Below are 14,746 nucleotides of genomic sequence, written 5' to 3'. Positions count from 1 at the left end.
ATATGTTAATTTGACCAGCACACAACAGTCGGGGTGGAGTCGAGTCGATCCCGGTGCCCAAATGATGAGGCCTAACAATGGGGCCCAAGTGATTTCGGCCGGCCGCATAAATTTCGCCCATAAAAATCCCAGGGAACGTCAATCTGGGAGATTGGAACTTTGCATAACAATGCAAACGATGCCCGCCGTGTCGAAAAGTCGTTGGCAAATTTGCGAGCCCGGCCTACTTACCCAGTATCTCGACCGTGTGGGTGATTTCGCGCGGATCCATGGTGGCAATCTGGCAGATATAATCGCCGGCATCCGTTGGCAGAGCGTCGCGTATCTGCAGGTTGAATCCGTTGACCAGGCGAACCCTGGGATCGGGCGTCACCTTCACGGATCCGGCGGTCAATATAGCGATGCCTCGCTTCCAGGCCACAACGTACGTATCTGCAATGAGAAGGGAAATCGAAAGAGAAAGAGAGTGAAAAATCAGAGCCGGAATTATAATTGATAAATTATGTTCGAGAGTTATTAAATCGAATGGCAGATTCGAGTGCTTGCATTGCAGTGGCAGCGCAAATTGAAAAGTCAGAATTCAAATGACTCAATTATGGCCCGCTTCAAAGGATCTAAAAAGGCTAGAAATTCAATTTGGCATGGACCCGTACACACCAACAGCCCAATACACACACACACACGCACACACATACACACAGAGGCAGATCCAGAGTGGAATATAAACCGCAGACAGGCGGCATGAACAACACTGGATGAGAGTCAGACAGGCACTCAGTAACACCCACTTGATATCCGCTAATGTGCGGCATTTGCAATCATATGCCAGAATGAGAGGCAGTCAGACACTCGGATGCTTTCACCAGCAGTTGCTGCGGCAGAGGAATGGGGCGGGGAAGGGGTGAAGGAGGGGGAGGGGAAGGAGGAGCAGGAGGCTGCCAGGATGCCATAGGAAGAATGCCAGTCAGCCACATGTAAATAGAGTGGACCTTCAAAGAGATCTAATAGGAAAATACGAGCCTAAAATGTATTTCCGTCTTTATTTTATACAATTTCAAAAGAGAAATCAAAGCTCCCTGATTTTGAATTGATTTTAATAATTTCAAAATATTTTTAAATACTACAAAGCTGCTCATTTAAATTTGTTTAGACTTTTCCTATCACATTAATTTTAATCCATTTTTCAAAATACATAATACTTACTTAAATAATTTTTTTATTCCTCATTATTTTAGAGAAAACCCATTAATAATTATCTAAATTCTGGTCCACCCTAATCAAAACAAATACACTCATAGACACGCTCACACACTCATTCACGTACGACAGCCCATTGGCAATGGCGTATTCATCGAACTCATTAATTGTGATTCCTTTTTCAATTTATGTGAGTTGCTCGATGTAAATTTCCGTTCGCGTGCATCGATGGTCTGCGAAGTTGGGAGTGAGAATGTGGGGGAAAAATGGAGGAGATGGAATCCAAAAAGTATTGAAATGTGTATTGAAGCTACCGGATTTGCTACTAATGATGTATGACTTCCGTGTTTCGGCGCCAACAAGCTGCGATCATTAAAAATTAAAACAATTTTGCCCACCATCGACAGCTAAGTGAGCTTTTATGCTGCCAAAAAATGAAGAGTACGAGGACAAAATATACAGCTGCAGCCAAAAAATTATTACCACCTCCCATAAAATATGTATACTGCTCCATTTCTTCAAAAACAATCGATAAAATTTGTATATAGATGTAACTAGATTTAAGATTATTAAGTTTCGGAAACTTTTTAAAATCCAATTGCTTACAGGGAAGTTGATATTGTATGCCATTGATCCATTTGTTTGATTTAACAAGTATTACTCAAAATATTTGCATATCAGAATACACTTTAACAACATTTTGACCGCAGCTGTACGACTGCACCTTCCTCGAATTGATTTCACCTCGCACGCAGTCACACCAGTCGGCAAAAAATAAAGGAGTGAGTGAGTGAGTGCGGTAGGACCTGAGCCAAGTTGGCTGGGCTGTAATAAAATGCTTATGAAGTCATTTACATGCGCATTCAAAAAGCGTATTTATTTGCAATGAGTTCAACAACATCAACAAGCCGAGGCGCACGGTCTCCGACGCCATGAAAGCCTGAAATGCTGAAGAACTGAGGGTCTGATGGGCTGAAAGGCAGGCGATGCAGGCGCAGTGCACTGCAAAAACAAATAAATAAACGAGCACCACCTGCTGTCGTTAGCGTGCTCTAAAAGGAGTCGAAGGTGGAGTTGCGGCTGCAGGATATGCAGCCAGGTGGCAGGGATATGTAGATGTGGATGGTGTCCCTGCCGCAGAACGAGAGAGAGAGACTCGGCAAACGAACGGAAAATATAATTCTTTAGGCTTCCGGGGGGTGCGAGGGTATTGAGTTGTGGGCTCGCCCCTTCGAAGTTTCCCCTTCCCCTCCCCTTTCCCCTCACTCCTACGTTTTGCTTAGGAATTAGGGGGCAAAGGGTGCTGGCGCACGGGTGTTGCAACTTGTACGTGCTGGCGAAGTGCAGTCATATCATATTAGCCGCTTGATTGAGTTATGAATGAAGCAAACGTCAGTTGTAGTTGGTGCATTGCCAAGTCGATTTTGCGCAGGGATATGCAAATTGGGCAAAGGCCCCCAAATTGCCCCAGTTGGGCTGTCAATTACTTGGTTCCTAGGGAAATTTTCAGGCCACACAATTGGTTAATTTCAACGAGCTCCGCCTAATTGGCTTTCTTTGTTTTAGACCTGTCAGTTCATTTACATTGGAAATTCCTGAATAATTGAAATTATTCTTTGATGTAAGAACAAAATTCACAGACATTTCGGATGCCGATTTGAAATATTTGCTGGTATCATCACCCCATTTCAAAATTAAAATGGAAAAGCTTATGGAAAGGATACAGGAATTACCGAAATAACTGCTAAGAGTAAAACGTAATTGTTTACAGGTTGTTCTGAGCTTTCTGTGTATATAGGCACTCGGTTGGCAAAATAATTATTCTGCAGAAACCATTTAGCAGACTCTGGGCCAAGATTGTTCAGGATTCAGGACTAAGGACTCTTGTCCGTTGCAAGGGCACACATAAATCAGGAGGAGCCCTGTTCATGTGTGCACCACTGCCGGCTGCAACTAAATAAATTGTTAACTAAAATAACAACAATCTAACGAAAACAAGCAAAACACGAAACGCCTCAATTTCCGGTTTAAGTGTTCTAAACTAAATAGAAACACACACAAACAAACGCACACAGATAGAGCAAAAGGATGCGGGGTGAAGTGGCGGCATTACGACAACAATACATGCAAGCAATTGCGCCGTTAAGCGAGCGGCAAGTCCTAGAATCAGGATCAGTGAAAGGAGAAGGAGCAGGAGCAGAAGCGGATGAGGATGAGGATGAACGAGAGTGGCTGGCGTGGGGCGGAAACTCGGTAAAAGCATTTCGGTTTTTCCATGTCGGACTCATCCTCGCTGGGCTCACATAAACACGGCCTCCTTCTGGACAAATGGGCCGACCACACACGTCCTGCTGCCGAGCGCCGGTTCATTGTTTACAGCCCAAAAGCCAACTTTTAGTTTTCCACACTTCACCCAGTGACAGAGATCCTGCACACACACACACACACACACACACACACAATCGGAGCCACATGTACATCCATATGCACATAAACAGGCTGGCACACAAACTCGACCAATTCAAATATGGCCAATGTTCGCATTGTTGCAGCGCCTTTGTCTGTTTGCCCGGGGCATACTGTGCGTATGCGCAATATGCCAGCCATCGCCGGACTCTGACGGGGCTTTCTCACAGTGTGGCAGCAGCAGCAGCAAAAGCAACAGCAACAGCAACAGCAACAATAGCAACAAAAGCAACAAAGGCCGACCAAACGGACATGTTGTTTGTCTGAGCGCAATTTATTGCATGTCGGAAAGGCCAATATTATAAGATGATGACCCCCGAAGATAAACGATGTTGCGGCTTAGCCGCCGCAGGCAAACTAGAACGAAGGAGGCGGTGTGGATACGGGGAGGGTAAGGGGGCGTGGCAGACTTATCTGCAACTTCTTGCGAAACTTTGTACAACTATGTATGTTTGCCGGTCGAGTGTGAGTGCGAGTGTGAGTGTGTTAAGTGTGTGTGCGCTGAGGCCGTGCGTGTGTGCTTGCTTGTACGGAAAAAGCGAAATTAGAACTGTAAATGGCATTAATATTGAAACTTTGTTGCCACCGTACCGTACCGCTCCGCATTCATACGAGTATAACAAACTCCATGCGAAGTCGAGTGGTCGGTCGGTCGGCTGGTCCGTCCTGCTGTTTGCACAACTTCAACTTTTGCGGTACGATTCCATTTCCGTTTGCCGGGTAATAGTTTCGAGCGCCGACGCTCCATCAAAGCGTAATGAGCGTTTGTATGGCCGCAATGACGGGGTTTTTGTGTTTTGAATTTTATTGCATTCGAGTTTACAGTCGCAGCCAGTTACCAGTTAGCATTTACCAGTTAGTCGTGGCCAGTTGTTAAATGTTTTTGCTCTTGCCATTACGCTTGGTTGTTTTAGTCCTTGTTGCCGTTGCAGCGAAGCCGCAATGAAAAATTCACACGACACTGGCTTTGCATGCAGACAAGTTGAGCAGCGGATAAAATGGCCAAGGCAATTAATTAGCCGATTTAGAAAAGCTTAAAAACTGCAACATTGAAGCGAACGAGAAGTGGCCGTGCACAATCAGCCACAAAAGCTTCCGAAATATTGCGAGTTAAAATTAAATCTGTTTTCCCGTCTCTCGCATATTGTATATTTAGGAGGTTTTTCACCATTTTGCCAGTTTACAAGCATAAATTATATAATAATATTTACTCGTCTCGAAAGGCACAGGATTAACATGCAAATTCGTCCAAACAAACTGCTCTAAAAGAACAATCTGCCACCTGCCTTTGTCTGTGTTTGCTTTTCTTGCCAGGACACCCCGGCGTCCTCTCTCTCCAGCAGGACATCAGCCAGACGCCTAAGATATTGTACACAAGCCTAAGCTTCTGGGATATAATTACGCTTTGGCAGCATGAACCGAACTGAACTGTTTCTCTCGCTCATGATCAAAAGAAATATTTGGATTTTCCGAAATTGATATTGTCGAGCTTTGCCGTCTAGAGGGTATCCTGCCGGAGCAAAGGAGCAGTTGCAGGAGTGGCAGAGGCAGAGGCAGTGGCAGTGGCAAAGGCAAACAACAAAGGAAAAAAAGCTGAAAACACAGACAAGCAAGCAGACTATGGAATAAACAGACTTTGCGTGCCAGACAGAAACTGGCGAACAAATAAAAATTCAAATGAAATGATAATGACGAAATGTTTCACTGTTTGCTCGCACTCAGACTCAGACTATCGCCCCTTCGTCCACTCGAGCTGAAAGATTACTCTTTCGGCGCTCAGAGCTGCGTAATAAGTGTTTAAAGGCATTTTCATATAATATGGAAATGCTAACACACGCACACACACGCACTCACACACTCAAAGCTTTGCCCTTTGTGTGATTTTCGTTTTTACGAGTTCGCATCCATAAAACGGAATGAAAATGCGCATAAATTGTACAAAGTGCCGGAGAGTGCGACGTTTTAGTGGCGGTTTTAAAAATTCTATCAATTATTTTTTACACTTTACGATCGCGCCCATAAAAGGGGCGGTAGCACTGCGTTCCGCCTCACCTGCGTCCGCAATCGGGCCAAATCGCCCGATACACCCGATACGCCAGATACGCGTTCCTAATCATATTTCTGCCGCGTGCCCCATAAAGCATGCGTTATTAAAAAACAAAGCGTTCGTGCCGCGGCTCAGCTTTTAATTATTTCGTTTAAGGGCGCTTATAAGCCGCGAGTGGAGCAATGGCAGTAATGAAATTGTCGTATGGGCACTTTATTAGCATAATGCGGCATTAGCCAAGGGGACAAACCGGGCCAACTGGCGGATCGGTGGATGAAGAGGGCTAACTGCGGGGAAAACCAAACGCCCAGCCAATTTATTTTCCTTCCGTCCCGCCGGCGTGCCCTGTATTTACTTTCTTGTGCTTTATTCCGGTATTTTCTGTTCTCAGCCCTGCTTTTTTATTATTAGTACCCAAATGCCCGCAGCTATAATTTTGTTGCAGAAATTGTCTATGTATCGCATCGCCTGCGTTGCCAGCTTCGTCTTCTTCGCCTTAGTCTTGTCCTTGGTTCTGGTTCTAGTCCTGGTCCTGCTACTTCGTCCTCCTTCTCGTCCCCTCTTTCTCGTCCTGGTCGAAGTTGTGGAGTTCGTCGTTGTCGGAGGCAATCAAGTGCATGAGAAACGCAAATGAAATTCTTTGTTCTGTATTTCCTCTTCTTATAAACGGATACACCCGCCGCAAACGTCTCAAGCTCATATGCTTCTACATAAGCGGATACATATGTGTGTTCATGCACTGGGAAATATTTCTAAGCTAAAGCCTAATGCCTAAAAAATCAGAACACAAGCCAGAGAAAAAATCATAAAGAATTGAACACATTCTAATAGTATTTTTTTAACACACAAGTTTAAAATAAAATGTTGAATAATCCAGTTCTTCCTAGTTAAGTAAGAAAATGAAACTACCTCTAACATTTTTTTTAAATAACATGCTTTGGACTTCCTTGAAACGATATAATATAATAATATTCAAAATATAATACATTTTCTAGAGACATTTTCTCTGTGCACAAATAAAATGTGCTCGAAGTGTCTTGGTCCGAGTTTTTATGTAGCATTTTGTCTCCGACGAGTGGCACAAGTTTTGACCATCTTGGGCGGCTTTGTCTTGGCCGAGCTTTATTTTATTCCTCCCACATATTTGAGCCCCCTCCCAATCCCCTGGCATGCTGTTGCTTATGCTAAATCCTTGTTATGTACAAATAATCTCGCACACACGACCGCATTTAAATTGAAAAACGTACATGGAGCGAACGGGCAGCGTTCGGATGCCAGGACTTGAGTTGAGCGGAAGACCGCAGCAAAAACGCCGTGACCACTACACATGTCTTGGATGGACGAATGGATGTGTTGCCACCCATCGCCGGTCCTGTTTTTCTGCGGTCGGAGTGCCACAGAGGACTCAGTCGGATGGATTTTAGCCCGGCCGGGGGATTAATGCATAGTTGTGGCCATCGCATAATGTCGGCTTAATTATTTGTATGGCAGAGCCTTCGACCGCAGCATTTAAATGCAAACTGCGTGGGCGAATCTGCCCGTGTCGGTATGCCTGATGGAAAATGGGTTTTCCGGGTTTTTCCCGGGCTATCCCACTACCACTACTACAACCACTACTATTACTTATACTAATACTCACCCGTGTTGGCTACTTCGCAGGGCAGGACTATTGTCTCGCCGGTGATAAACTTGAATGTCTCCGAACGTGATATGAACATGGGCTCGTTCTTGGTCATCAGGCTCTGGGCAGAAACTGCAAAGGAAACACAGAAAGGAGAGGAGAGACGGACTTTTAATATCAAATGCCTTTTGCTATTTTCGTACGAGACATAAACTAAATTACTCAAAATATTATTACTCGGTTTCTGGCCAGAATGTGTGCACACATCTCGGTCTGCCGGACATCAACTAGATTCTAGATCAACACAACATCTTGTGTGTATGGCTAATTGGTTTAGTGCATTTAAGAATATTTGTCAGATGTCGGAAAGTTCATAAAGTGCATTTTATTATGCCCATCCAATGAAAGTTGTCAAATTTACGCACAGCTCTGGCCAAGAAGGATGGGCAAATAATTTAATGCACTTGCTGTTGATTTGCTAATCAATTTTATATGTCAATCCTTGAGTCCTTGTGCGTGTGCTTATGCTTGTGTGTGTACGTGCTGTGGGATTGCTTTCATCTCTCTGTGTGTGTGTGTGTGAGTGTGATGGTAAAGTGTTAAATTGCACTTAAATATTAAAGCATACTTTTTGACCAACACTCCGTTGAGTACGGAATTAATTCAATTGCCAACACCCATCGGCACGCACAGACACCGATGCGCTTTGCGTATCTGGTAATGCGTGTCTTGCATAATTTATTCAAGCCCACGGTGACCACATCAAAGGCCCTCTGCCGCATGCATGGCATTAGGGTATTTATTTGGTTTTGTAATTAAACAATGATTATTGCATAAATAGCCAGGCACTGCGGCCGGCCCCAATTAAACTCAATTAAACGCCGAGCACACCCGTCATTTGTTTCGAGACTTTCGGGACATTCGGGACTGGCCACCGCCTTCCCCCCGAAGCGGATGTGCTCGTATCCGGTTACAAGGTAATCGATTACTTTTAGTGTGACAGGGCCAAGTGCGGATACAGATACGACTACGCTGGCCGCACTTCCGCACGCAAACGGAGCGCCATCAAGGATCAGCAAAAAAAAAAAAAAAAATCAGGAATAACAACAACAATAACAAATGAAAACAGGAAAAACAAGAAAAACTGTGCGTCAGCTACAAAGCGCCAGCAACAACAACAAAAACGAGGACGAAACGACGAGTCGATGCCAAAAGGCGACGGCAAACAATTTAATACGTTTAAGCGAATGTGTCAACAGGGCAAGCTGCCTTGAGCCTTGGGGCTCTGAGCGATGAACAATGAAAGGACGACGGGGCTGAAGGGTCCTGCCACCGCCTCTGCCTCAGTCACTGCCACTGCCACTGCCACTTCCACTGCGAATGCGGATGCGGATGGAAAGGACCGAGGACCAAGCACTTTTGACACCATGACAGGACCTGACGTGGCCAGCCGAGGTCCTGGAATTGAATTGATTCGATTACGCTGCGGGCACAATAATGAAGTGTCAAATGTTGTATTTATCTGCTGCGGAAACATTTGCTAGCAGGATCAGGAGGGGCAGCCGGCAGGAGAGTAGGAATACTTTTCGGAGAAAAGAAATAGGTAAGCTGGGCCAGAAGTCAGCAGCACGCACTTGCGAAAAAGTGGAGGCTGACAGGCAAGCGAGCGAGGACTTGGCAGGACCCTCGATGCCATGTTGCCGGCATTTTATTTGATTCCTCTGCTGTTTTTTCTGCTCTTCTGCTTTTTTGAGCTCTTGGCCCGTGCGACCTGACTTGTGTAGCCTATTTGTGTGTTTTGTTTTCCTGGTTCGTTTTCTCGTCTATTTTTTTCTTCTTCAGAATTTTCTGCCGTTCTGGCCTAGTAAATATAATTTCTTTTGTAGCCGAGACTAGTCTGTTTTTAGCCCGGCTCGTTGCTTGTGACAATATTTTCGCAAGACGACGGATAAAGGCGTTGGCAGCACGTGCCTGTGCTCCTGTCAATCGAGTCCTTGATGCGGATAATAACGAAATAATGTCGGACGAGAAGAGGAGAGTCCTCCTTCCTCCCTCCCTCCATCCCCATCCATTCTAGTTGCGACAGGAAGCAAGGGTTTCCGTGCCCTTCTGCCATCTTGGGATTTGGCATTCCGTCGAGTGCTAATAAACCAAATGACTTTGTGCCACATGGGCGCTGAACCGCGTCCCCGGGAAATCCAGAGGGGATCTCGCTAGAGATGAAAAGCCAGAGATGAAAGAATCTCCGCCAGCACTCATTTGCACACTCACACGTGCCCCAGGAATATTTCCTGCATATTTATTTGATTTCAATTTGATTCTTTGCTCCCCAGAGGTGAATATGCACTCATTGAACCGAGGCCGAAGTTTGAATTTGAGTTTTCTACTTTCTATTTGTGTCTGGTCAGTTCGGTCGCCTGTTTGCCTGTCTGTGTCTACAATTCAATTTCAATTTTCCAATTTTAGTGCCCGTTTTTGGCCCCCGGGTCCTTGCTTTCCCGCTCCCCCCCTTTCACCAATCTCTGGTCAGGATTTTTTGTTTTTGCGGTTTGATATTCAAAGTTTTTCCATTAAAGTTATTCGCAGAGAATAAGAAAAGTTTGCCTCACATACAGTTGCAAATATTCAATTTGAGTAGAAAATTATCAAAACTAGTTTTTAACTTCGTGAGAACCCTTCTTCTTCTTCTTCCACCGGGAAGTACCATTCACTCGGCAGTTTCGCCCGCTGACCTTCATTGCAAAAAGTGTGCAGTAACGCCCAAAAGTGGGAGAATCGCAACCCCCCAAAAAAACAAGGGGGTAAAAAAATGTTACAATTTTGGTAGCACGCAAAGTGCATAAAATATAGAAAACGGCTTGGTTCCTGCTGTTCGCTGTTCCTGCAACATCTGCTGCAACCGTTGTAATTTCGGCTCAGGGACGCCACTGCACCTGCTCTGCGTTTCAGTTCGCACCGGAGATGCAACTGCGACAAAAGCCGCGCGCACTTTCCTAAAAACTGTGTGAAAAAGGACAAACAGCAAAGGGCGGTAAAAAAAAACGTGGAAATTCATTTAACGGGCAGCGATGGGAAGCAACTTTAAGCCAACATAGTAAATCCCCTGATAAAGCGCCAAAAGAGCAGATCCGGGCAGGTGCTTTTCATGGCAGTTGCCAAAGGCAAACACGCAATATCTTCTGAGCGGCTACTTATGCCGGAGTGGCCTTTATCCCGACTGGCTAACTGGCTGAATGGCTGACTGGCTGGCTGGTTGGCTGGCTGGCTGGCCAACAGACGTCTGCATAAATCTCCCATATTTCGAGCAGACGAACTCAGCCATCAAAGATCCCAGCACTATTAACGTGCCCAGCACAAAGAGCAGCCAGTTGTGCAATCTGACGGGTGAGGCGATAGGGCGCCCAACCGAACACAACCGAACTGAACTGGCAAATTTAGCACAAGGGAATCAAGGATTACCTCAGCAAACACACAGAGCCCCACACGAATTGATGCACGGGAAAATAAAGTCGAAGGATAAAGCCTTTCTACAATTCAAGTACAGGTAACAAACTAAAGATTCGATTTAGAGTCCATGTTTCACTAAATATTGGCGAAGAAAATCTAGACAATCGAAAGTATACAAGCTTAAAATTGAAGTAACTTTTTAACTTTTCAAATGCCTGCTACAAACTCCAATTAAAGATTACAAAATGCTACACTTTGCTATTTAAAATAGTTTCAAAAGCTTCTTAATAAATTTGAAAGATCGAACAAAAATAAATTCCTGCTGGATACAAAAGTAAAGTTTTTCTTTCCCTGCACGTAGCCGCAAATTTCGAACAGCTTTTGGGGGGCGGCGGGTGGATGGGTGGTATGGATGGGATGGGTGGTTGGGTGGATGGCCACAAGACTGAAAAGCATTGCCAAAATTGAGTGAAAACCAAAGTTTGATACTGTTGTTGCAACGTTACGTGCCACTCCTTCGACCGGCCACGCCCACTTCCGCCACATGTTAAAACAATCTAAAAAGTTAGCGGGAAAACAATGTGATTGCAAGTGAAATATTCATGGAGTGCACTTTTGACATGAAACTTGGCCCGGCCGCAAAAGACGGCTTGCGAACATCGCAAGTTGAGAAGGGGAAGGTGGCCCCAAATCGTTCTGTTTCGGCCAGGTTAGCGCGGCCAGCGAAGCCAGTGGAGCGCTAATTTCGCAGCCACACTGGCCGAGCGGCAAACTGATAGTAAACTGCAGTAAACTCCGGGCAGCGAACCACTGAACCACTGAACCCACAATGAATACCCACATGCCCCGCCACTTTCTATGCACCGCTACGCCATTCTCTTTTCGCACACATGTGGGCCATAAAATCTGAAGTTATGTTCAACAATTTCTGGCCAACTGCTGTGGGCAATTTGTTTGCTCGCGTTCCTGCGGTTTAACAACATGTTATCCAGCCCGGGTGCCGAAAATCAATGGAACGCTTCAGCGCTCGACCGCCGAATAAATTGCTGTTCACTCTTTTTTGCTCACTATTTATTAAGCCAACATTTACAGAGACAGAGGAATCATTTAAAGCGAAAGAAGATACAAAGCTAGCAGAGATACAACAACGCGTACTTAGACTAATACAGAACAAATGGAGCAGGACGAATGCAATGTGTCACCTTTATGGCGACAGGAAAATGAAATCACGTTGTCCCTCACGTGACAAATGCCCTGGCTATGATAGATGTGCGCCGGTCCCGGGACTTTTCTCCGGCCCAATGGTTCCGGGCACGTTCCAGATGGCCCCGGTGACGACAACACGTAGCGAAATGCGCATTAAATTGTGAAAAATGGAATTTCGGGCAAATCAAAAGCGTATTACAATCCCCGAAATAAGTGAGACGCAGCGGCTGGGGGGAAAAACAAATCAATGTCAATGCTCTGATGTCTGGCGAAAGGTCCTCTGAATCTGACGCAACAACGATGCGAGTGCACCGAAAGAAAAGAGTGGGTAAACTATTCAGAAATCAATGTAATGTTTAATCGGATATTTGTGTTCAATTGATACATGAGTAACCAATTCGTTTTGGGTTCTTATTCCACATTTGTTGCTACTTAAAAGTCGAATCTCTTTGATAATCATTAGTTATAATCTTTTTCTTTTTAAAGATTTTTTTTTGTGTGCTTTGGCCACGTGATTAAGGCCCAGGCATTCTCTTTCGCTACTGGTTTCGTTTTGGGTATGGGCTCTGGTTTTGGTTTTGGTTTTGGTTTCGGTTCTGGTTTCGGTTTCGAGCACATGTCGCCCATGAATATCTGGGAGCATATTTATTGACTTGTCGACGGCTTCGTCACCGGGAGCTCCAGCGAAGCCACCTGGCTGCCGTCCTTTGACCTGGCTCATAAGCTGTCAGAGCAACTTTCGGGATGCCAAGGATCTGGGGATGGCAAGGATCCGGGGATGGCAAGGATGCGAGTCGGGGCCATCGACACGCCAGTTGAGTGCCTGCTCGTGCATTAGTCAACCTCCTTATGCCTACGAAATTTTCACACTCAATTGCCCGGGCAACCTTTTCGCAGGATCACGCGCCGAGGCAGCCACCCCCGCCATCCGCCATCCGCCAGCTACTTAGCGAATGTGTTGCATGCAACACAGCGAGACTTACACACACACACTTATACTCACACACTCACTGGCAAACACATCCTTTCTCCAAAGGACAACGTGTTTAGTTTGCCTTTCGCCAGCGGCGCCATTTCGTGGGTCCTTTTGTGTGCGACTGCCTGTGTATAAATTGTATTTTTTGATTGTTGTTGCCGCTCTCGGTGACATTTTTATTCACCCAACTTGTGTGTGTGCTCGTGTGTTGGTGTGTTTGTGTGCCTGCATATCAGATTAGCGCATATATCATACGTAATGGCTTCCAAATGACGGCAATGATTTCAATTCCGCGATAACCCGACGGCGGGTGTCCCTTTAAGCATTAAAGTGTTTGACTGGCGGGCAGATTGAGTAATCAGAGTAATCAGACTTATTGCCGTATTCCTGCTGTCTGCCCAAGGTGCGTATGAGTAATACGGAAAGTATGTAGAGCCCGGAAGTGGATGCTTTCTCCTCTGACTCCCATTCCGATTCCGAATCCGCCTTTCACTCGACGTGTTTTCTACGTGTTCGCCCGGGGCTCTGCTGTTTTGTAGCCAAGTGATTGACGATAATTGACTGTCGCCAGCAAGGGACATCAATCATGACGTCAAAATGGACAGCAGGCAGCATGTAAATTGCATGCGATAAAAACGAAATTGAATTCGGTAAACAAAATGATAAAAATCTCCCCGGCTCTGGCCGATAATTTATGCAGGGGCCGGCAGTGCGAACAGTGGGATGTCGCCGAAAAATGCTGCAAATTCATGCTATTTGTTAGCCGTTTAATGCGCAACGAAATGAATTTGAATATATCATGACTTTCAGACAAGGACACTCGCTGCTCCCGGCCGCTCTCCACTGCCATCTACTGCTCCTTGCTCTTGATTCCGGCTGCTCCTTGCTCTCGGCTTGTGCATATTAAATATTTCTGCGTGTCAAATGAAATTTTTGTAATTTTCCCCGTGGCGTCAAATGAAATTCACACAATTCGCACAGCCGTGGCATGTTTAACTTCTGCAGAAGCAATTCACTTGAACCCCTGTTTAATTCACTGGAGTGCGATGGAAAATGTGACATGTTGCACGTGCAGCGGAGAAAGTTTTTCGAGGCAAGAAGAGGCAACTCAAAAGCGAAAAAATACAAAAAAGGAGGAAAGAATTTTGACTCTGCCATTGCAGGAGAGCTTTAAACTTTCTATGGCCCGGAATTCTTTGTTCCCCTTTGTTTGGCGCCTCGGCCACCACCCTGGAGGTCTAGGCCAGAATGCAAAATAAATTGCCTCAAAAATCGCTGAGGCAAAAAGTGGGAATTTACCGGACATGTAGCTAACGATTTGCTGCGAACCGGGAAATTCTGCAGCGCTTGAAAAATGCGTGTATGCAAATTTCCCCAACCTGTCGACCCGCAAAGGGAAAAAATGTATTACACTCTCTAGTTGCTGATGGCGGTGCTGCCGATGGTGGTGGTTGGGTGGTGCAGGTGCAAAAGGCAAGAAAATGGAGGCAAAGGCAAGCACGAATCCTGTCGGGTCGTGGCCTAATTTTCGCCTCGCAATGCAGTGCACCCGAAAATGTTGGAAGAAATAAAAGGAGAAAAAAAGGGGGAAAACACCGAGGGCGTGGCACGTGGCGCGAGTGAACGGGACAGACCCAACTTAATTAGGAGGTTTTCCAGGTTTTTTCCAGGCTTTTCATCAGCGCGGTTCTGGCGGTGGCGCTCGGGTAAATACGATTTGCCAGCTGTATGTGTATGTGTATGCACGGCGTATATAATGCGATTCCTGCTGGATGTCCTGTCCGTC

The 14,746-nt window shown here is 45.6% G+C and overlaps 1 protein-coding gene across 1 annotated transcript in view; it reads right to left on the bottom strand.

Moving 5' to 3' along the window:
• Positions 1-14,746, bottom strand: part of LOC108095860 (hemicentin-1) — a 130,464-nt gene that overhangs the window by 26,519 nt on the left and 89,199 nt on the right. The window contains exons 4-5 of the mRNA XM_017197161.2: positions 7,350-7,463; positions 232-432 (exon numbers count right to left, since the gene is read on the bottom strand). Of these exons, the coding sequence (XP_017052650.1) occupies positions 232-432; positions 7,350-7,463 (315 nt within the window). The remainder of the gene's footprint in view (positions 1-231; positions 433-7,349; positions 7,464-14,746) is intronic.

Source organism: Drosophila ficusphila, unplaced genomic scaffold (genome assembly GCF_018152265.1).
Source record: "Drosophila ficusphila isolate 14025-0441.05 unplaced genomic scaffold, ASM1815226v1 contig_791, whole genome shotgun sequence".
Lineage (NCBI taxonomy): Eukaryota > Metazoa > Arthropoda > Insecta > Diptera > Drosophilidae > Drosophila > Drosophila ficusphila.
Note: the sequence above shows the minus strand (reverse complement) of the source record. Positions and strands in the feature narration are given on the sequence as shown.